Genomic DNA, 23,973 nt, shown 5'->3' with positions numbered 1-23,973 from the left:
AAAATTTCAAACTTTACTGTGTGGATGTATTGAGAAAGATAGATAGATAGATAGATAGCCATTATTAGACCATAACGTTTTGAATCTTGAATAATAACATTGGCATTGATGGGAATATATGTTTCACTGGTGTATGACACACAAAGTGGCAGTGGGAACAAAATGTGTTTTAAAAAGCGCCTCTGTGCACAGGGAACTCTGAAGCTTCGCACTGATGGCATCATCTTCAAAAAGTCACATAACATAGTTATTAGAAGTTGTGAAAGGACAGAGCAAAAAGAAAAATACTACATATTTAAATAATCTAAGTAATGGTTCTTATGTTTATGCATCAGTATTAAAAACCCTACAATGTGTACCACTGTATGTTCATATGCTTTCAAAAATAATGTCTTGAAAAGTTTGAATTTTTCATTAATTAAGTCATAGCAGTATTTAGAGTAAGCACCCTTTCAGCAGCAATTATCTAACACACACAGGTTGTTCCAACTTCTCTCTGTTCATGTGATACCAGACAAACTCCATGATGTGGAGACCAGGTTTGTGTGGGAGCCACACCAGCTGGTGCAGGACTCATTGTTCTCCTTGTCACTGAACATAGTTCTCTATGACCCTGGATGAATGTCTGGGGTTAATGTCATGCTGTAGAATGACTCTGGGACCAATGAGATGACTAGTTGATGGTTGTGTATGATAAAATAAACATTTTAAGTTTGTAAATGTCATAGACACACATAGTGAGTTCAGTTAGGAATAAAACAATTAGGATTTGAGAGGTCAAAGTCCTCCAGTATGGGCTGTTACAGAACTGTCCTGGTTCTGATGCTGACTCATCATTTTCATACAACATTATAAACATAATCTCACAATTATAAGGTCTTATCACTTTGACTTCAAAACTAAAAGATAGACAGGTGGGAGGGACTTACTTACTTGAATTGTCTTTGTATGTGTAAATCACCTTGAGATATTGTGAAACTATAATACTATACTATAAACAGTTGCACTGAGTGAGTATGAGAACTGAAGACTGACAGAGTCGATCAGAGGCAGAGTGGTTCACTTTAATAATTTACATCTATATTTATCACACCACAGAATGTGCACAACAATACAAAACTCACAGCAAATACACTGAAGTACTAACACAAGTGTGTCTCACTGAGCTTTATGAACCTGTTATCACAGCATCAATATATAAATGTGGGAAAGATTAAAGCTCTGATAAAAATATTAAATCCTCTCAAAAAAATAAAGAACTTTGCAACACAACATTTCTTTCCTGGGTATGGCATCACATCCCTGAGAAAGATACACCAGGAGTTCATACAGGTTCATCAAAATATAAATAAAGTAATAAATAAAGGAAATGAAAAGGGAAATGAAAAGAATTCTCTGGGTATTAGTGGATATGTTGTTTATACACTGAACATGTTTAGTTTTTCTCTTCTCTGAATTGAACAATATCTTTGGTTTGTTTACTGCTGAATGTTGATAATTCAAAGCAACAACTGCAAAAAAGTCTCACTGAACACTTATATTTAAACTATATTTATACATCCTGAAGTGCTGCTGATTATCCAGGAGTTACGGTTTGCACAGATCAGTGAGATCGTCTCGGTTATGTGGGTGAAGAGGCGTCTCCTGATCCAGCCGGGGTGAGCGGGGTCATGTGCCAGGGCAGATCAGGGTCGGGCAGAACCATCAGCAGCATCAGCAGTCCCAGTACGAGGCACAGAGGACTGTGGCTCAGCGTCAGCCCCAGTGACTTCCCTACAGGAACACAGTGAAACCAATACAAATGTAGGGCCGTGCAAAATAGGAGCTCTGCGGATTATCTGTCTTTGTGTATTATCACAAAAAACACATGGAAATAGATCTATTTGACTCCACTTTGAGTTCATTGGAAAATAAGCACTGTCAAAGCATCTAGAAAGATATTCCAGTATAAATGTTTCATTCAATCACACAATAAATAGAATACTATACTGCTCTAACCAAGGTTTATGTATGAACTTTTCAAAGAGTAAACATTCTTCAGAAAAATCTGCTATGATAAAAATAATAATAAAAATAATTAATTCATACATTAACATGTATGTTAAAAGATGTCTGTGTACATTCTGAATTGGCTTTATTTTTTTTTCTGAGTATGCTGCTGCTACAGAAATAAAATACATGAGCTTCTTACAGCTGAGCAAAAATAAATCGAATTGCAGTTGGTCAGACAGCTCCACGATCGTCTCAGATATGAAAACAAAACATCTATTATTACATCTTTAGAAAAATACATTTTGGGATTTTATTGGCTCAACTCAGTATCTATCACAGGGCAACTTGTATGATTTCCCTTTGAGCAAATATTAACTACTTTATGTCTCGTAAACTAACTAAAAACACTATAATATGAATATTTGTATAAACATGTATAGTATTAGTATGGAGTTGGGACAACATTTTGTTCAGAGCTTTACTTTTGAAAGAAGTATTAAGTAGTTGATCATGACCAGTCGATATATAGATTTCAAATGTTTCAACGTTTTACCTCTGAAGTCTATTGGCCTGTTCTCCCACCGCGTCAGCGCCATGGCGAGGGCAGTCCTCTGCATTTCTGACAGAGCGGCGATCTGCTTCGGAGTCACTGCAGCCGCCTGCTCATAGGAGAACATGCTGATCTGGATGTGGTTTAACGCCACCTAGAGGAAATTACAAAACAGACAGGCAGGCACATAGAGAGAGAAGCAGATTTTAACATCAGGACTTGTTCTTAAGTCTAAAAATACAAAAGGATTTAATTTCTTCATTTCCAAAGTTCATTTCCAAGGTTTATAAATATAAAGGGCACATTCTAGGGTAAAGAAAACAACAATTTGTACATTTTAGATGAAACTTACAGGTGAAAACATCACTAGGCTTATTTTACTTTCAAATTCATGTCAATCGACCCCTTTGACCTAAATCTTACACACTGGACTGAGAGCTCATGCTGTGAATATTGTTTTATGAAATGTGGACTTACACTGAACCGTACAGTCGATATCATCGAGATAGCCATGGGTGTAATTCCTTCGATTTGCTCTTTCACCAAAGCCGACATGGCAAAGTCGTCAAGACCAGCTGCAAAAAGTGGGAAATGTTTTAAAGAAATGTAATGTAATGTAATGTAATGTAATGCACTAACATTTGGTGATTTTAATTTCAGGTTGTGAGCCCACACTTCACGAGGCAAAGACAGTGAAGGAACCAAACCTGCCAGAACTCCGATCTCAATGAAGACGTCAGTTCCCCACGAACTGATGAGTCCAAAAGCAAGACTGTGTCTGAGCAGCCCCACCAGAGCGTTGAGCTGCTCCTCTGAGCAGGAGAGCGTCAACTGACCCAGAAAGAGCACTGCCTTACTGCAGCCAGCAGGGAGAGACAAAGCACGAGGAGAGAGGGAATTCAAACATCAGGATTTAAACGAAAAGGTGGAACGAAGAATTTTCTGAAGTGTTTTCGTTTTTATTTGCTCACCTGAACTCAACAGCATTGAAATATTTGATCTGTGTGTCTTTAGCTCCACACACGATGTGTCCCATGGCCACCAGCGTGCTGGAGTCCAGCTGACTGGGAGTCCGTTTGGTGGAGTTCAACACGGTGGTAAAGAGAGCAGCCAACTGGGAGGAAGGAAAAAGAGTTGTGACCCAGACATCCTGACTTTTTCCACAGGTTCCGTTTATAAGGATCAGCTGAATTTAATACAGTCTAACACAACAGCCCTGAAAAAGTGTTTGAGAGAAAATCTGACAAACGCTGGGTCACTGAAAAAGCTCTAGTTAAGTGTGAGGTGACTTTAATATTTATTTAGTGTCATTGGTCCTGTCGTTTTGTTGTGGAACATCCATTGTTTACGATCATCCCACTTTTACTGTGGTTGTTTTTCAACAGACAGCCATGTTCATTTGAATCAAAGACTTTAAATGAAGATGGACTACATGACGCCTCCTCAAGGGTGAAGCCAAAGTGTCTCCATAGATAGCTGAGACTGACTGTGTGGTGTTCATAGAATAATATAAGCTTTCTACAGAGTCCTCGGGAAAGTGCACAGGATAATATTAAACATTATCAAATTAAAAATATAAAAAACTGTATTTTAGATTTAACTCAATTTACATAGTATGAAAAATGTTTGATAAGAGCAGTATGATGAGTTTAGATAATATCTTAAAGCAGGTACCTGTCTGTTGCTCCAGCCACTGACAGCACCCAGAGCAGCGATGCTCCTCTGCTCAATCAGTCGGAGGCTGCTCAGCTCGTCTACCGTCAGCTCTAATGCCAGACCACCCAGCTGAGAGATCACAGACGGGGAGAAGGACGAGACGGGGCCGTACATCTACAGGCACATGCGTGTTATTCCAGAGGTACCCGTCAAAGACAGAGCAGACACACTGTGAATGAAACACATCTGAGAATGAGATGAAGAAGACGACAAATGACCCTCACCTGTTTGACCTTCTGGAGCAGCTGCTTGCGTTGGTAGGATGAGAGGAACGGGTCGTGACCCATCAGCTCCAGACAGTTGGAGAAGGCAGATGAAGACATGCTGGTCAGGCTGCTGGAGGGCCAGGCAGCCGGAGTGATGGAGCGCAGAATCTCACAGGTCGGATCGACTGGAGTCTCTGGTAACAGACACAAACATCTGATTAGAGGAGGCGGCTGACATATGACTATATGTACAAAATTATATAAGATCAACAACTTCTATGAGCAAATTAAAAATGTTTCATTTTATGTATACATTTTATAACTTTCTTAAAACAGAACTACAAAAAATACACATAACAAAGCTCTTTTAAGATTTTCTACCCAATTGTTAACATGCAGTGGATTATTTGTAAGGAAAATTTGTAATTAGCTTGTTAAGAGCTCTTATTCACTCTTGCACACTTGGCGTATTATACAAATCAAACAGAACAAGCTATTATCTAGTGAAAGTAACAACTTCTTCATTCGGTAGTCGACTGTATGGCAGACAGCCAGTGCTTTTACAGAGCACCGATAATGAACAACTCTTTGGTAGCAATTTGAGAGATTTTAGGAATGTGATGCTCACGTGACAGAGGATTTATAATGATAAAGCCCAGGAAAAACTGAAGAATAAACTGCTGCTTGACAAAAAATGCCATCCTCTCATTCTTGTTCAAACAACGACTTCCCACAGGCCCGTCTTCCCACCGACGCTGCATCATGAACAGCTTCTCTATATGTCCCAGAGTCATCAACGCCTGAGGGAACACAGACAACAACACACAAACATGTAGAGACACTGACTGGAGATGTTTTATGAGGAACTCATTTATATGCCTGCATTGGCCTCTCTTGCCATGGAATCAAGACACCAATGCGTCTCTATAGATTTCCGGAAAACAAAAAAATCTGTTACAGGAGTGAGTCTCAACCTGAGGAGTATTTATGACGTAAAATATATCAGTCAACTCACCATGGAAATGTCCTGCACACTGTCCTCAGGCAGGAAGAACAGGAACCGGTCCAACTGACTGAGAGTTGTCTGGTTCCAGTTCGTCACTGGGCTGAGAGGAAACAAGAGAGCGCTTCATCATCTTTCCTCAGTTTCCTGCTTTTTATCATATGAAGCCTCTGTCATATAATGTAGATATTCATCATCTTTCACCCTCAACTGTGAACTAACATTTCTCACTCTATAGAAGATTATGAAATTCTATAAACATACATTAAACCCCACTTGACAAAACTCTAAAATGAACAACGTTTAGAGGCCAATTTCTTAAGTGAACCTTAGTTGTATTTTCTCCCTAAAGAAACTTGGAAATGTAATAACTAAGTTATTATAATAGCAAAATATCAAATACACAAACCTGACTTCACAAAAAACATCACCCACAATTAATGTGTCGTATAATAAATGAATTTGTAAGTTCTTTACCCAAAGACAGCAGGTTCCTGCAGGATCCGAGCCACCAGGTCCATCTTGCTCGCGCTGTAGCAGAGTCCCAGGAGGAAATCCAGATTGTCTATGAAGAAGCTGCGGTCCACATGAATGAAAACCTCATCCACAATAAACGGTGCCATGACGCCCAGTAAACGAACCTCCTCCTCGGTGAACACTCCTGTGTACATGCTCTGCGGAGAAACAATTCACATTTATAAATATTCCTGTTTTCAAACTTAAAATCTTTGCTTTTTATCTTCCTGTTGTCTTTTGGCCTCTTAGTTTCTTAAGTATAAGAGTATTCACAGTGTACTGACCATCCTCTGCCCCATTTTGTCCACCAGCAGTTCCTGTTTTCTCCTCGGCAGCAAGAGAAAGTGACGAGGGTCCTGAATGACCAGCTGCCTCAGAGTGTTCATCTCAGCTGTAGAAAACTTGTTGATGGTGCTCATGCTGCAAGTTACCACACAAACACACAGGAACTAAATGTTAAAGACATTACATTGTCAATAAATCTATTCATAATGATAAACTGCTGTTAAACAGACGTTTGGTTAGGGCTTGTCTCTGGAGCATGACTTCATAAGTAAGTTCTGTATGAGGCAGAGAAGACACAACGTGCTTCACAGACGTACATACCGTCATAAAGAAAAAACTGAGTAATTGAGTTTGACCTACATGTTTTATGTCCAAATGGAGGGAACAGGCCTTCTATCCATAATATATATATATATATTTTTTTATTCTTACAGTAAGAAAAGGATTTGATAAAATTGTTGATAGAATTTCTTGCCTGATTTTATTCTGTGCCAACAAAGGTGAGCTAGAGAGTGGACCTGATCACTAAAACCTCACCACTCAACAAACTTTTATCTTTAAATATCATCAAACTTGACTGATGGGCTTCTCATACCTTTCATGCCATGAAATAACAAGTGGTGACTTTTCACATATGTCACATGTGACATATAATTCTTATCGACTCCTAACGAGTTGACCTTTCCCTGCAATCATTTTGAAGATCATTCAAATGTTATGTGAAAACATTAACAGTAAAAAAAAAGGATTGATGCAAACTTGTGACTCACGGCATGGACAGGGCGATCTCAGCTCCGAGGTCTTTGAGCAGCTCAGAGAAGAACTCCAGCTGATACATCTCGTCGATCACACACATTTTCTGTCCAGGAGAACAATAACACAAAACAACTGATGTAAATATAGCTGTAGACATAGACATAGATATACATCTCATCCAGAATGCAGCAGCTCGACTGGTTTTTAACCAACCTAAATTCACTCGCACTACTCCGCTCCTCCGCTCCCTACACTGGCTACCAGTGGCTGCCCGCATCCGGTTCAAAACACTAGTACTCGCATACCATGCTGTAAACAGATCAGGTCCAGTTTACATCCAGGCCATGGTCAAACACTACACACCAGCACGTTCTCTCCGCTCTGCTTCAGCTAAACGACTCGTTCCTCCTTCACTGCGAGCTAAACACTCATCAAAATCACGACTGTTTGCTGTCCTAGCTCCTAAATGGTGGAATGAGCTCCCACTCGACATCCGGACATCTGAAAGTTTACACATCTTTCGCCGAAAACTAAAAACACTCCTCTTCCGACTGTACCTTGAATAAAAAAAAAACAAAAAAAAACACACTAACCACTTTTGAAAACTAACACTTTGGTAGCACTAAAATGGCACTTACTTATAGCACTCTGTAGTTTTGCTTTATTTCGAAGAAATTTTACTGTCTTGATTCTTGTTGTTCTTGGTTTGTACCCTCAGGTTTGAATGCACTTATTGTAAGTCGCTTTGGATAAAAGCGTCAGCTAAATGAAATGTAATGTAATGTAATATACATACATATACATATATGTGTCTACGTAGATATAGATATAGATATAGATATAGATATATATATGGGTGCAGGTATAGACATAGACATGTCTTTATATAGATATTGATAAAGATTTAGATATACAGTAGATATAGATATAGATATAGATCACATGCAGTTAAAAGGTGAGGCATTTTAAGAGGATTGTTGTATAATGTATTATATATGTTATAGTATTTCAATAAAGTGTTGGGAAAGCAAAACTTTTGGCCGTGTCTGTCAAAGAAAAAGATTTTAGAATGAAGTCCAATAATCTATAGTGAGCTCACCAGTGAGGTGTGCAGAGGACCAGGCTGCTGCCTGAGGAAGAGGAGGATTCTTATCACCGCAGAAGGTGAAGAGTCGGCCTGAAAAAGTTTCTTCAGGACTTTACAGCTCACACCTTGACCCAGTGTTCCCAGACTCCTGCTCACATATAACACAAACCACCAACACAATTAGAAGAAACTGAGAAAAGGAAATCATCAGCAGAGAAATGATCACGGTAATCACAGGAATGAAGTTACTTACAGAAAGTCTTGGTGGATTAGGTTTGGTTTAGTGTCAAGTGCCTCTCTGAAAATAGCTTTAGCCTGGAGGAGATAACAAACACATGTTGTGTTACCTAGTTGTTGTAACATGACATTTTGTGCATTTTGTGAGCCAAGCGCAATCTGATATTAGGACGGTTTTTGGCTGTGTTGTTTGTTTTCACAGGCAGGTCCATTCACAGTGTCAGTGGTGATGACGTCTTTGCTTTTGCTTCTCCACTTAATAATTAAGCTGCTAATCAAGATACTGTCATAAACACTTACTCATGACAAGCAGAGGAAGAACAAAGAGACCATAACAGAAGGTAACAGTCAAGGTTGGAGGCTTTCGTCTGTTCAAACACTGAAAGCAAATACTTGTGCACCACAGATCTTAATGCTAATGGGGACAAATATTTGTATGTATTTAGCTTTATGTATTTATCTGTATATGTAAACTTTTTCTTTTTTGTAAACACGCAAAATACAAGTGAGTTCTATAGATAAATCTAACACACGTATATTTCTGCATTAAATATATCATCACGTTTTCAAATCTATTTTCTACTTTTTTAACTTATGAACCTTTAATATTTAGAGGCACAAAGCAATAAAGAACAAAAACAACATGGCATTTCCCTGTTGTTGTGGTGTGTTACCTGCTGTGTGTTAAAGGGTTTCGTGGTTATATTGGCAATGTTATTCACAAGCAGACGAGTCCTGGGCAGGACACTGAGCAGAGGCGTGCAGTAGAGCAAAGGCTCCACATCATCCAACCACAAGGCAACCTCTGGAGACCCCTGGTTAGAAGTACGAGAACTTATAAGATAACATAAGATAACAGTAAAGGTTATTGAGTAAAAACTTCACGATTAAATAGGAAATCTACCAAAACTAAGTGAACGTTTTATAGTCTCATTTGAATTAAATCCAGTGATCGAAATAAGTGATAAGATATTCAATTCTTAATGATATTATAATGTTTCTTAGATGCTATTCAACTCAAGTTAGGGTTGATTTTCTTCTTTCTTTAACTAACATCATCAAACTTGTTTTGTAAATAAAATCCTTGAAGTTAATATGAATGCGTCTCCCCAATCTTGGTTGTACCCATAGTTTGGTGGAGATAGAAGTGGCCACCTCCGGGCTGAGGCCGGGGGGTTGCTGGGCCATCGCGGGCAGGGAAGACAGCAGCATGTCGGAGGTGAGGGTCAACAAGGTCTCTGTCTTCATTCCCACGATGAGGGAGCCGAGCTTCTGCAGCTGACCAGGAGCGGTCATCTGTGCAGAGAGGAGAACGGAGTATAGGATTCAAGGCATAAACCAATGCAGAGTGAAGCAATTCATGTTGTGAGGTGTTTTTTAAATAACTTACTGTGGTACTGGAAGTCAGTTTGTCTACAATCACAGAAGCCTGAAAAACAAAGAGAAAGACAGCAAATGCAAAAAACTGGAATTATTGCCACCAGTACAGTTTCATACATTTTTTCCAGACTCATGTGAGGTCATCGTGACCTTTCAGCTTTGAGATGTAATTGGTTCATCTGTGAGTCGTAGTGACAACTGGTCAAAATTTGAAGAAATTTGTTAAAGGCAGGTTTTAAGATATCAACAAAAACATGTTTTGTGAGGCCACCATGACCTTCACCTTCAACCACCAACATCTAATCAGTTCATCTTAGAGCCCAAATGAACATTTGATCCTGATCTAAAGAAATTCTGTCAAGGTGAAACTCGTCAGTGAGTCCAACTAATAGTTTGACCACATTTGAAGGAATTGAAGGATAAACAACCCAAAAACATAATCATAATTATGATTTGAGTGATGATTTTAACTGATCATTTCCTGGTATGTCAGATGTACTGTATCTTATAGCTAAAGCTCTGTATCATGTTTACATTGAGTGATGCTGTCTTTACCATTACTTAATTTACTGGAATATAAAATACATTTTCTTTAGGCTTGACCATACGATGGTGCAGTCAAACTATCTTGAGGAGGTGAATCCACTAGAGATTTCTTTGAAAATACAAAAGCAAGACGACAGCTGCGAGGCTGAGGGGGGGACAGGCTCCGGTTCGGATGAATGCTGATGGTGAAGAAGATCAGGTCTTTGCTCAGGAGCCACCTCACCTCAGGGGTCCCTGTGCTGAGGACCCGCTGCCTGTCATCTGCTCCTCCGGAGCTAATGGCTCCACCAGCTGCTAGAAGACCCGACTCTATGTAACAAATAAGGTTCTGTGTAGTGAAAGGGACTGAGGAAACCCCCACTCTCTGATACCTGATGTTCACTTTATACAAAAGAGTCTATAGATGATGCTCTGACCTGCTAATTCCTACATCGTTCACTATACATTACAGGTGGGGTGCGCTCCTCTACCTGTGCAGGGCTGAATGAAGTAGAGCTGAGAGCAGGGAGGACAGCGAGCAGCTGTGGTGGAGTGAGTCCCTGAAGGAAAGTCACACCCAACAAGGGCATAAGGTGGGCGACCTCTGCCAGTCGAGCTGCGCTGAGCGACGAGGGGACATTAAATTCTGTGCTGTTCAGCAACAAACTGGAAATCTGCAGTACAGAATATATATATATATGTTAAATATTATAATACTGAATAACATAAATACAGCTCAATTACAAGTGTCAGTTCGTACCAGATGATTGGGTAGACTGAGTCCCTCGCGTGTGCAGTTCATGACAAAGTGCTGGATGACACTGAAGGCCTCAGTGCCTCTGTACAGCAGCAGGTCTTCTGGGTCTGCCAGGCATGACAGTTTGCCCATCCTAAAAAATACACACACTGTTTTAACATCACACAGCTGGGAGCAGACGTCTCCTCTCAGGAAGTGACACAGACATTATTTAAAACAAATACGTTCATTCTGCACAGCCGGCCTGTGGAGGTATCGCCTCAGGATTCAGGAACTGTATCGCACTTAGGACAAATGACTGTGTATCTCTGTGACATTTAATTCTTAAAAGGCAAAATAAAGAGTTGTGTTACCATTACAATAGTTTGTATATTTATATATTGATGTGCGTTACAATTATCCTTATGGTTATTTACCCTTAAAATGTTTGATTGATTTTCTTCTTTAAACATTACAACCTTTAACAGTACAGCCCATGGAAACTATTCTCATAATAAAAAGAGGTCAAGAGTCTTATTTATTAACACAAATACTGAATATTACATGTAATTCATAGCCCTCTCTGAAATGTCTGCAGTGCTACTGACCTGCAGGTAAACAGTTAGTGGTGACAAAAGTAAAAATTACTCTACACGCTAAAGTAAACATTAAAGTGTTTATATCCTTCTGATCTAATGTCAAATACAACACTATGTGAATAGAAAGAGTGGATTCTTTGTGAACCTGATAAAATCCTGAGCTGTCAGGTTCCTGTAGCTGCTGACGAGACTGTGAGCGATGAACTCCTGCTTCAGAGCAGTGAGGTTGCTTTCCTGCAACACATCCAGCCCGTCCACCAGCTGTGGATAAACATCAAACACACACACATTTTTCATAAAATACATTTTAAAGAATCTATATAACATTCAAAGGTTTTAGGAAATAAAATAAAATTTACTTTTTTGTCACGGGTTAAATGAATCAATTAATGCTGCTCACATGTCTGTGTGTGAAATACGAAGCAATCATCACAGCGAGTAAGCTTAGCTTAGCATTAGGACATGAAACAGGAGGAAGCAGCAGAAATGTGGTCAGTGGTGATAAAATCCAAAATCTATGAACTCAATAAAGATACCTAATAGTTTGTTTATCAAATGAATGCAAAAATGTAAAAACATAACTTGTTTTGCTGGATATTTTCACCAAGATAAGCTAAGTTAATTGGCTGTAGCTTTATTTTCACTGGACAGACATGAGAGTGGTATCAACCTTCTCATTGAATTCTTTGTAAGCGATTAAAGTATTTACAAAAATACCAAACTACTCCTTTAAACCCGTCTTTCAAACTCCTCTATGAGTGAAAGGTCAGAGACCATCTGTTTTCTGTTCATTGATAATTCATGTGTCCTCATCTTTACTTATTGAACATGAGCTTATGAGGAGACATGTTGGTGGTGACAGAGAAAGAAGATGTTGTACGTCTGTGCTTTCTGTTGACCGGTCCGTGACGTGGAGCTCGGCCGGCGCCCCGGGGCTAATCGAACTTTAATAGTCCAGGTTTCTTAGGTTTCGCGGCCGGGTGTCAGGGATCAGAGCTGCCGTTACCTGAGCAGGCGAGAGGTGTTGGAAGTTGCGGAAGGGCAGGTAGGCGATCAGGCTTCCAGTGTCTCTAATGAGTGACTTATGACCTCCGATGATTTTGGATGGGGGCAAATCTTTGCTGAACCACTGGCCCAATGCTTCCTGCTGGTCCAGAGTCATGTGACCCAGGTTACCGTTGATGGCCTCCCTCCTATAAACAAAAATAAAAGATTGTTTTCACTCACGTTATTTACTGAAACTGTGTTGTATCAGTTTTATGGAATATTTGCGATAATACTATATGTAGCCATTGACATATTGAATTCAAGTAATTTAAACATACTGAGAGGACTGTTACTACTGTAAGTCAGGTACAGATCAAATATTAGGAATCTTTGGAATTTTATTGACTTTCTTGTTGAGCAAAGATTGATACCACTAACATGTGTCATTGTTACGTATAAATATCTGAATGTATAAAATAATGTTTTCAATTTGTATTAAAGTACAAATATATTTTACGAATCAACCAGGTAGAAAAAATCTGCCTTATACTCATAGCATAAAGACAGGGAAGCACTTGCTTCATCTAAAGGTTAATTCATTACTGATTTATCTATATCTATATATATCATCTATATATACCTCATATAGTTTAACACATACCTGTCAAACTACAAGATGAAAAAAACGAGAAAAAAACAACAACTTGTGTTAATCTACCTACTGTATTTCATCCTTAAATTGTTTTTTGTATTGATTTCTATTGTAACTTTGTTTTGAAAGGTGTAATAGAAATTAATTTGATTTTCTAACTGTTTGTTCTGAGTTAAAAGGCTCATCCTTGTTGAAACAAGATCAGATACCTACACACGCACTAGAAGCTCTTTCTACACTGAAATCTAGTAAGTGCACTAGTTTCCTTTACTTGCAATCTATAATGCATGTTCCTGGCATCTTGGGGTGAAATGACACATCTCTTGTCACGGAAGCCTGACACCGGACCTGTGGCCAGATGGAAGCCTTAGGTATGTCGGAAAGTGATACTGCATGATTGAGCACAAAACAAATCAGGCTGTTCACTTCAGACTGTACTCAACATGGAATACTCAAGATGTAACACTGGGTTACAGAGATGTAACACAAGGTTGGACACAGACATGATACTGCGTAGGACACAGCCAGTCATGAGTCAGTCTCAGCTGTTGATCAGGACGTTTCTCATTCTTAGAGCAACAAATAGGTAATTAAAACCATCTTTGAGAAACCTTTATTTGACCTTTCCTTGAACTTTTTAGTTTGGTTCATGTCCCATACACTAACATTGAGGTGGCTGGGTTCACGACCTGCGCTGCAGCCACCCACCAGGGGGCGATCGAGACATTTTAACTTCAATTTTGGGAGCAGTCATGTCGTCCATCATCATATAGAGTCTATGGTATTGGATCATATAAGGGGACACCATCACTTGCACAATCACGTTGTTCTGCAGTGGGGGTAAAGCTTGGATGTCAGCGGTACTGGCTGAGGCCAGCAGAGGAGCCAGCTCAGGGAAGAGACTGACATCTGTCTTCACGTGGGTGTTGAGCAGAACTGACAACATGCTGGGCAGGTACTGATCAGGCAACTGGAAAACAGAGGTAAACAGATTTTGTGTCCGCAAGAATGAAAAACTGTGGAATCATCAAAGGGTGAACAAAGAATGAAACACAGACTAAACATGGTTGGCATGAAGGTCTGGATGTTAAATGGTGAGTTTCTTCACCTGCAGCGTTTCCTTGTTCCTGCTGTAGTACTGAAGGATCAGTCTGACAGTGGTGATGTTAGCCGCGCTGAGCACTGACCTCAGGCTGCTCAGCGGCAGCCTGAAGTACTCCTGCAACCATTAATACATTAGGGCATTAGTCCAATAAACATGAACAAACTTACACACATACTTGTTTAACTTTATATTTCCTACTTTACATGAGAATTCAGATAATGATTCCCATTGTTACACCTTCATGCCAGTGACAGCCAGGGGCCGAAAGGTTTTATGTTTCCAACCGTCTGTCCCACTCTTGTGAACACGATATCTCAAGAATGTCTTTTGGGAATTTCTTGAAATTCGGTAAAAACATTCAGTTGGACTCAAGGATAAACTGCTTGGATTTCGGTGGCCATAGGTGAAAGGTTAAGATTGCTGTGACCTCACAAAACACGTTGCCTTGTGAACACCATAGATAGATAGATAGATAGATAGATAGATAGATAGATAGATAGATAGATAGATAGATAGATAGATAGATAGATAGATAGATAGATAGATAGATAGATAGATAGATAGATAGATAGATAGATAGATAGATAGATAGATAGATAGATAGATAGATAGATAGATAGATAGATAGATAGATAGATAGATAGATAGATAGATAGATAGATAGATAGATAGATAGATAGATAGATAGATAGATAGATAGATAACTTTATTCATCCCCGAAGGGAAATTAAGTCGTCATTGCAGCCGGTATATTTGAATACAATAAAATACAATACAATAGAATAAAATAAAAAATATTGAGGTAGAAAGAATAAAAACAGAAACACAAGATAAATAGGTAGATAAGGTGCAGTGGCAAGATGATGGTAATAGTACTGATGATATGATGGTAATGTTATTGTTAGACAGTATATAAAAATAGTACAGTATATATAGTATATAATATAACATAACATTTATTTATATATGAGAGTAATTATACCAATATAATAGCATTATATAGTAATAATGGCAACAACAGTATATATAATAATAATTGTAAATATAATAATAATAACATGTGCACATGTCACTTATGATGTGAAGTAAGTGTTCCAGTAAATGGAGCGGAGTGTTGTACAGGGAACATCAGGAAAACCTAATCTAGTGAATATCTTCATAGATGGCCAAATCAACTTTGACTCATAGATGAACTGATTCGATTTCAAAGGTCACAGTGACCTCATATAAATCTATATGTCACTTCTAGTTACCTTTATGAAGAAGAAGTCTTTTGTGGTCAAATCTCTTGCTGTCTGCATCAAGCTGGTTTGCACTGTCTACACACACACACACACACACACACACACACACACACACACACACACACACACACACACACACACACACACACACACACACACACACACACACACACACACACACACACACACACACACACACACACACACACACACACACACACACACACAGATCAGTGTAATGGTCAAATCAAGTGTGAGACAGTGTTGACTCCACCCAAAAGACGAGGTTCATAACGTCAATATCGATGACAGGAGTGTAAGAGTAAACCAGGTGTAGGCTGCCTTTACACGGAAGGTCAGCTGCATCACTGTGACACTGATGGTAATTGATATAGATGAATAATTAGATGAACTTTGAAGTCAATGAATTGTCCGACGCAGAAACTGATTGAGCCTGTATGAATAAAAGATGAAGGAGAATCTCTCTCTGATTAACCTGCAGAGTCAATGTCCAAGAAAATACCTGAATGATTCTTCATTAGTTCTCACTGAGCAACAGATTCCTGTTTGTTCTCTGAAGAATAAGAAGTAAAATAAAATGGAAAATACATAAAATCCTCCACTTGGACCAATTAAAACAATTAACCTGCTCCTCAGAGATTATTATGATAGTACAATAGTATAAATAAGTTGATAACTAAATACTTTTACCCAAGTACTGTACTTAATCAAAAGTTTGAGGCTTATGTAGTTTATTAAGTAGTATGTAATTTAGTTAAGATTACCAGCTACAGCAGTATGTGATTCTTAAGTAAAGGTATATAGCAGAATGGCCCATTTCAGTATTATAGTTCTGAAAATTATAGTATAGGACATTTTGATGTTAATACTTGCAGAGGGTTAAGGTATTTCTTAATAAATACAGTTTTCAGACTTTTATATTTACAGTTTTAGCACATTTAACTGCAGAACTTGTAGTTGCAATAGTTTTTTTTATGTATGTCAGTATTGCTACTGTTGCGTAAGACTGTGAATATTTCTTTGATCAGGGATAGCAACTCAATTTTAACTGCACAATAAAACAATATTTACCCCGAAGCACTGCAGCACGACTCTCTTTTTTCCAAAGTCTTTTTCCCTCTCCAGGTAGCGATCCACAGACTCTAGCACGTTGAGTCTAATGTTTTTGATGACGTGCAGCGAGGTGTTCTGCACTTCTTCCAGGGCCAACAGGAACACCACCGTAGTGCTGACTGCCTGCTCCAGAACCGCAGCCACAGGTGGAGTCAGCAGGTCCTCCGCGCGGGGCCTCAGACTCTCCGCCCAGCAACGCAACATCATCTGCAGGGTCACACTCTGACTGGCCCCGGGCCGACAGGCGGAGGTGAAGTCAGCCGAGCAGTTCCAGTTGAACTGCCTCACCAGTTTCCTAGCCAGGCAAAAATCAGGTTGTGCAGTGGTGCTGAGGTTGGTGGCGATGGTAGTGGTGGTGGCGGTGGCGGTGGTGGTGGTGGTGGCGGTGTAGTTGGTGTAGGTCTTGCACATCCTGCTCACCCATTTACTGGACGGCTCCTGGGACAGCGAGTCGAGGAGAACCGAGTTTGGGCAGACAGAGGAGATAAAATTTGTCTGGTCATTTTCCCAGCAGAGAGTTAGCAGCAACACATCTGGAAGAGCCACGCTCCAGCTGGAGTACAGGCACTGCTCGGCAGGGTCGAATCCAGCCGGGTCAACGCCATCATCTCCAGGAGAAACCCCGGGACCTGTGCGGTTGGCACAGTGCTGTATGAGCCAGGTGTTGTCCTGATTGGTCAGCAGGTTCCGGAGGATGGTTCGGTTGGTGCAGACTATGGAGGTGAAGTTGAGCGGGTCGATCTCGGAGCAGAGAGCGAGCTCGGTCATGTCCACCATGATGGGATAGATCCACTCTGAGTAGTTGCACGCCTAGAGTACAGATTATTTGAACACAGTATCAGAAAACAAATTCTCAAAAATATATAACTCATATGAAATTAACAAGGTATATTTATTTCATTACTCTACTAAAGTATTTGTTTTATCATTCTGTATTGAAGTAGAATTATTTTCAGGCACTTTTCACTTCTACTCCATTAAATATATATGTAACTATTTGTACTTTCTGGACCACTTTTACAAAACATTGTTATATCATCTGCAGCATTTTTTATTAATATAACAACATATACAGTAAGTACAGTTAATGATGTCGATGATGGTTTCATTAGGGAATAGGCTACTCCCAGCAAGTACTTTTACTTTTAATACTCTAATTGTAGTTTAAAGCAAATACTGTCTTATTTTTACTCAAGTAGAAAATCCCATCCACTTTTCATTTGACTTGATTATATTTTTGTCTGTTTATTTGTACTTTTACCCACAGAAATGTTTGAGTACTGCTTGTACTTTAGGTGCGACCACACTGACGAGTTCATGTGTAGTACACCTTTCAGCTGTTTTCTACTTTCCTCTATTTGTTTGATCGCTTCTGATTCAATTACATCTTTATCCGTCATGGTTCTGTGAATTAAAGATTATTTTTTTATATATGTACACACGGAATAAATTAATAATTGTTCTCTAATAACTTTTGCCTCTCCTTTTTTTCAATGTGTCTCTGAAATTCAAATTTGGTAATTTATCATGCAAACGAGTTGATGCCAATAAGAGTGTGGTAATGGTCTGTAGAACTAAGGATGACATGGATATTAAGTTCCCTGCCTTTCATCTTTCTGGGCAAACTCTGGGGGTCTCCAAAAGTAGCAAATACTTAGGGCACATTATTACAGACACGTTGGAGGATGATGCCGACATGTGCAGACAGAGGGGATTGCTCTATGTCCAAGCTAACATGTTGGTCAGAAAATTCCACCACTGTACAGATAATGTTAAGATTAATTTGTTTAGAGCCTACTGCACCCCTCTCTATACAGCTCCACTCTGGGTGAATTACAAGGAGAGCTTGCGTAGGTTGAAAGTAGCCTATAATGACTGTCTTAGGATACTCCTGAAGAAACCCAGGAGTACTAGAGCCAGTGAGTTGTTTTGTAATATGGGTCTAACCACCTTCATGGCCTTGCTGAGGAACCTAACCTTTAAGTTTATGAGTCGGCTGTACCGCTCTACAAATTTAATAATTGATCTTATGACAGACCCTGGCCGCAGCTCTGTCAAATACACATCCAAGATCTGGGGACACTGGCATGATTGCCTTTTTTAGCCCTTCTTTCCCTGTATATTTGTATGTAATGTATTGATTGTATGTATTGTTGTTGTTTTTCTCTGTGGGCCCTGAGCCTGTATTAAAGTTTATTAAAGTTTATATATATATATTAGGGCTGGGCAAGTTAACTCGTTTTAATCGAGTTAACTCAAGTGATGAGTTAACTCGATTAATTATTTTATCTTGCATTAACTCAGGTTTGATTATTTATTGTTTTATTGTGAAAGTCAGGCTTTTATTTTGTGAAAGTCTGTTGCTGACTGCTGCGGAACAGGAAAAAAGAAAATAATTGGCGGATAAACAACCATGGATAAGGGTACGGAGCTTTTACATGGCCATTTTCATTTTAAAGTTCTTCCAGACGGCGGAGTCGACAGAACCAAAGTAATTTGTAGCCACTGCCAAGGTGAATTTTCTTATCACTGGAGTACTTCCAGTCTAAAATATCACCTAAATTAAAACACACAGTTGATATCAGCAAATCACTCAACGAAACAGCGAGCGGAGCGAGGCTTCGGCAGACTACGTTAGACGCAGGGAGGAGTATACATTTTTCATAACGAAGAGGATAACATTAATGCCCTGGCAGTGGCATTGAGCTTTAATTTTGTATTTGCTTTGATAACATTGTTAAGTTGAGATTTACACTGAATATATTATTTAACTGATACTGTATTAAATGCTGATGTTAAAAGTGTTTGCACAACAAATGTTATGACACTTTCGTTCATATGGCAGAACATTGAAAATAAAATTGCGCTATACACTAATTCTTAATTCATTATTGGATTTTGCGTATACAAATGCGATTAATCGTGATTAATCAGGGAAATCATGCGATTAATCGCGATTAAAACTTTTAATCGTTGCCCAGCCCTAATAGATATATATTATATATTGGACGACACAGAGCCACATCCTAGAGGGGACACACCCACCTGTGGGGACACCAGGTCCTCTACCTCCCTGCACACAGACACCAGCCACTGGTTCTGAGGGTTTTCTACCAGCTTCTCCAGCAGCGACGCCCTGCAGCAAACGTTCTTCCGAAAAACCAGCTTATCGATGTTCCAGCAGAGGCCGACCACCGACTCGTCCACCGGCCGCTCGGCCCACGCCTCGTAGTCACACCAGTCCTCGCTGTTCAGGGGCGGGCTGGGCTCGGTGGGGGGGGAACCGAGAGAGGTTTCACAGTGACTCTGCAGCCAGTCGTTCTCCGTGTTGAGCAGCAGACTGGCGAGGAAAGTCTTGTTTGCGCAAACCTCGGTAGTGAACCCGGTGTGGTCGAGGCGGACACACTGGACCAACACGTCCTCGGGGACTTGAGCAACGTCGCGCCATTCAGAGTAACGACACGACTCTAGCATCAGGGAACCCGGGTCGGGGAACAGGCCTGCAGGGGGCGCCACTGAGCAGTTGGGCATGAACTGGAAGTTCTCCGGGTGGGAGAACAGCATCATGAAGAACCCGGTGTTCTGACAGATGTGTGTGGTCAGCGTGGGGCCGTCCAGGTCCATGCAGAACTCCAGCAGGTGGGGGCCCACCTGCACCTCGGGCTGGTCCAGCCACTTCCCGTAGCCGCAGAAGTGCTCCACCAGGTCCTGGGGGTCTGCGGACGAGTTGGCACAGTACGCGTACAGCCAGATGTTCATCCGGTCCGACAGCAGCTGGCCCAGCAGGGGGGGGGCGCTGCACACGTGGCGCACGAACTCCTGGCGCTCGTTGTCGCTGCACAGGGTCACGAGCACGGGGTCCACCTGCGTCCCGTTCTGAGACCAGGTGGGGTAGTCGCAGGCGAGCTGCCGGAGGTTGGGGGCTTCTCTGGCCACCCGATGAGGGGCGGTGGGAGAGGAAGGGGTGGTGGTGGTGGTGGTGGAGGCCGGGGAAGGAATGGTGGAGGCCGGGGAAGGCCCCACGTCCCCAGCCCTGCAGCCGGGTGACCTGCTGAGGGGGGCCGCCAGCTCCAGGACCACCCAGCACACGTTGCTCCACACCTGCTGCACCTGCAGGACGCTGAGGGAGGCCAGCGCCTGGCAGAGGGTGAGCACCGAGCTGTGGGATCCAGCCCTCGACCCGGACAGGATGTCGGCGCACAGCGTGTCGTTGAGCCGAGCCAGGCTGGTGTGATCACAGGTGAGAAGGTCGTCGTTGGGGTCACCTGCCTCCCCCTCCGGGCCGCTGCGCTGGAAGAGGACGCTGGGGGGGCTCTGGCACCCGGGCCCTGGGTAGGTGCATGGAGGCTGCTGCGAGGCGGAGAAGATGTCCAGGAGGATGTCCACGATGGAGTCACTGAAGGACCAGCTCACGTTGTGGTTGATCCCCCTAAACAAAGAATATATCAGGGAGGCCACAGATTTAGTGAGAGCTTCACTGGCTGATATATGGAGGGGAAATTCTATTTGTCTTGGGGACTTTTCCTCCATTCTGTATTCACATGTCCGTTTTTTACTACAAAACATGTCCTCAATCTTACTTAATCCAGGGTTTCTGCCTGACCCTATGACCATACTGAAAGCCATATGAGACCTATGTGAGGTGCCACAGATAAGAGGGAATATCAGATTCCCAGAATATGTTTCACTTTCCCAAAATCAGACATAAAGGTCTCTTTTTTCCCCCAACATGTTTCTCTATTGTTGATTCAACATGAAGATGTTCCTGTCTGTCCAGAACGGGGACTTTATCTTTTCAGAAACAGCAGCAGGGAAGTGAACTGCACCTTCTACGACCTTATGCTCATGCACAACACAAAAGGGGAGCCAGTCTTAAAATCATTGCTCCACAGTATTAATTGCGGCCAAAAGTTCCACAGTGGAGCTTCAATAAGGAAAAGGGGCTTATTTGAATTTAAAGAAGGCCTCACCACATGATGAGCTGCTTGAGATCTCCTGCAAAACAAGTGGGAAAACTATTTATTCAGCAGAGAGAATTTGTAATAAACTGTGCATTATAAAGTACATCTCACTATTCAATTTATTTTAAAGGATAAGGTTTTACCTTGCGGACAGGTCTCCTCGCTGTCTAAAGACGGAATGCTGATTCCAAACTGTAAAGCTATGTTGATGTAGTCCATTGGTTCTTGGAGCAGCGTTGCCATTAACTTCAGGACGTTTTTCAAGGCTGAGTCCACGAGGCTGCTCGCCGCACCCATGAAGTTCCCAAAGAGGGGGGCACTTGAAAGTATGTTTATTATGGTTTGCTGAAACCCAGTGAACGCTGTGGTCACCGACTCCCCCATCTGGACGTAGGCCCTGGAGAAGCTGGACGACTGTGTGTCGCCGCTCAGTGGAGAGCATGTCTGCGACCTCAGAGACGACACAAACGCCAGCAGGGGTCTTCCCAGCTCCAGAGTCACCGCCTTCGTCAGGTCTGCCTCCAGGCCGCAGTCCTGCCTGCCTGACATGATGCACACTAAGATCCTGGGAAGGTCGTCTGTGAACCTGTCTCTCACCAGAGGTTGGAAGAGAGCGTACAGGTTACTCAGCACACTGTAATATGCATCTAAGGGCAAACTATCCTCTCCTGCAGTGAAGGTGCGCATCTGTTCGTGGTCATTGGACAAAGAGTGGATCTGATTGATGACTTTCTGGATGTCTTCCTCTAATGTGGTGAGCTCCTTTGGAATCTGCCCGTTCCGTCTTTGCAGAACTCTGGGCTGCAGTGAGGACACATCACATATGATCCCTGTAGGAAACAGGAAATATTCATTTCTGTTGACCCACAGATACAAGTCTTTCTACTCTTTGATACTGTGAAGAAGAAAAAATCACAAGAAATACAAAATGTCAAAGACTGTGTGACATTGGATTAATTCTCATAATATTTATTCAGTTATAACCTTCACAGTTAAAAGATGAGTTTACTTTTGTTGAATGTTCTCTGAATGTTGTATGTGTCTGATACTTTTATTCAAATGAAGTTCTAACGGATAAAAAAGTTATTTAAATTTTTTACCTCTTGCACTCAAGCTTAAAAAGACAATTAATGTTTAGTTATCTGCATTTATATTACAGGTCATACATGATAATGATAATAATAATGATAATTTCTTCCACGTTTTTATTCAATATATTGTTTTTATTGGACGATGCATGCCTGGGTGATTTTAATCAACGATAAATTAAGGCAATAAAACAATATACATAATTATTATTATATATTAATATAATATTCATCAATAGCAACATAACAAAAGTCTAACATATCAATATGTCACTTGTGCATTGTACAAGCACATGTATCACACATAAGCGTTCCACCAAATAAAGAAAAGTTTAAAACTACAACTTTCACTCAAGAGCAAAAAGCCTAAAAGTGACGTATATCATAATAATGATATATAACGATAATGATGTGAAAATCCTTCTCTTAATATAATCGTTGGCCATATGTTGAACTGAGTGTCTGTCGTGAACTCACCTAACAGGACGCACACCATGGAAGCAGCTGGTGCGGACCACATTGTTTGTCTCCTCAGTCCAGCTCAAAGCAGACAGCTCCTCCAGATAGAAACACAATGTGTCCCTCTCAGTCAAATCCTGCTGACGCGATGGAGATGTTCACCTGCAGCTGGAGAGCCGGGCTGGAAACAGACATCCTGCTGGTGAAGTGTCAGTCGTTAAGAGCAACACACGTGGTTCAGGCTGTTCCTCATCCTCCAGCAGACTTCTGGAGTGGGGGTGAGGGGCAGGTGCTGCTGCTGCCTGTCAGGGCCCCCCCCCCTCTCTGTCTGGAGCCTCCTCAGCTCCGGCCCTGCTCCGCAACCCTACACCGGGTCTGAGTCACTGTCAGCGGCCTAATTACACACAGGGCCGAGGTGTCGGTGTGGGTGTGAAATGAAGGCTGTGAAAGGCAGAAGGGATTTCTGCAACAAGCACGGCCATCGCTGCTGAATTATTAACCCAGTGTGTTGATTAATTCCTCCATGTGAAACCGGAGTGGTGTCAGGAGGCGGCAGAAGACAGCAGACTGACTGCAGGAGGATTTTCACACAATCTGCTGCAGGTACATCTACAGACTGGTGAGGGCTGAGATGATGATGGTGCTGGTGGACACACAGGATATAAAAACTAACTACGTCTTCAATAATCTCCACAATCACAAGTTATAGAAGCTATAAGTGATCAATTCTGATAAACAAATAAAAGTTAAAGCAC

The 23,973-nt window shown here is 41.2% G+C and overlaps 1 protein-coding gene across 1 annotated transcript; it reads right to left on the bottom strand.

The window, feature by feature from the left end:
* Window positions 1-1,621: 1,621 nt before the first annotated feature.
* strc1 (stereocilin 1) lies at window positions 1,622-23,279 on the bottom strand. The gene is made up of 29 exons (XM_061067655.1): window positions 23,237-23,279; window positions 21,815-22,501; window positions 21,681-21,705; window positions 19,756-21,139; window positions 16,669-17,520; window positions 15,586-15,651; window positions 14,336-14,446; window positions 14,043-14,197; window positions 12,595-12,781; window positions 11,734-11,849; window positions 11,014-11,143; window positions 10,745-10,927; window positions 9,739-9,777; window positions 9,474-9,644; window positions 9,023-9,163; window positions 8,365-8,426; window positions 8,124-8,259; window positions 7,039-7,127; window positions 6,268-6,403; window positions 5,945-6,141; window positions 5,480-5,570; window positions 5,093-5,264; window positions 4,483-4,658; window positions 4,217-4,372; window positions 3,514-3,656; window positions 3,250-3,398; window positions 3,020-3,117; window positions 2,546-2,696; window positions 1,622-1,773 (listed from the first exon to the last, which is right to left on the bottom strand). Exons 1-29 carry the CDS (start codon window positions 23,277-23,279, stop codon window positions 1,622-1,624), a joined length of 6,198 nt encoding a protein of 2,065 aa, XP_060923638.1.
* Between the last annotated feature and the right edge of the window lie 694 nt (window positions 23,280-23,973).

Source organism: Limanda limanda, chromosome 3, assembly GCF_963576545.1.
Source record: "Limanda limanda chromosome 3, fLimLim1.1, whole genome shotgun sequence".
Taxonomy (NCBI): Eukaryota; Metazoa; Chordata; class Actinopteri; order Pleuronectiformes; family Pleuronectidae; genus Limanda; species Limanda limanda.
The sequence above is the reverse complement of the archived record's forward strand: the minus strand, read 5'-3'. Positions and strand labels throughout refer to the sequence as shown.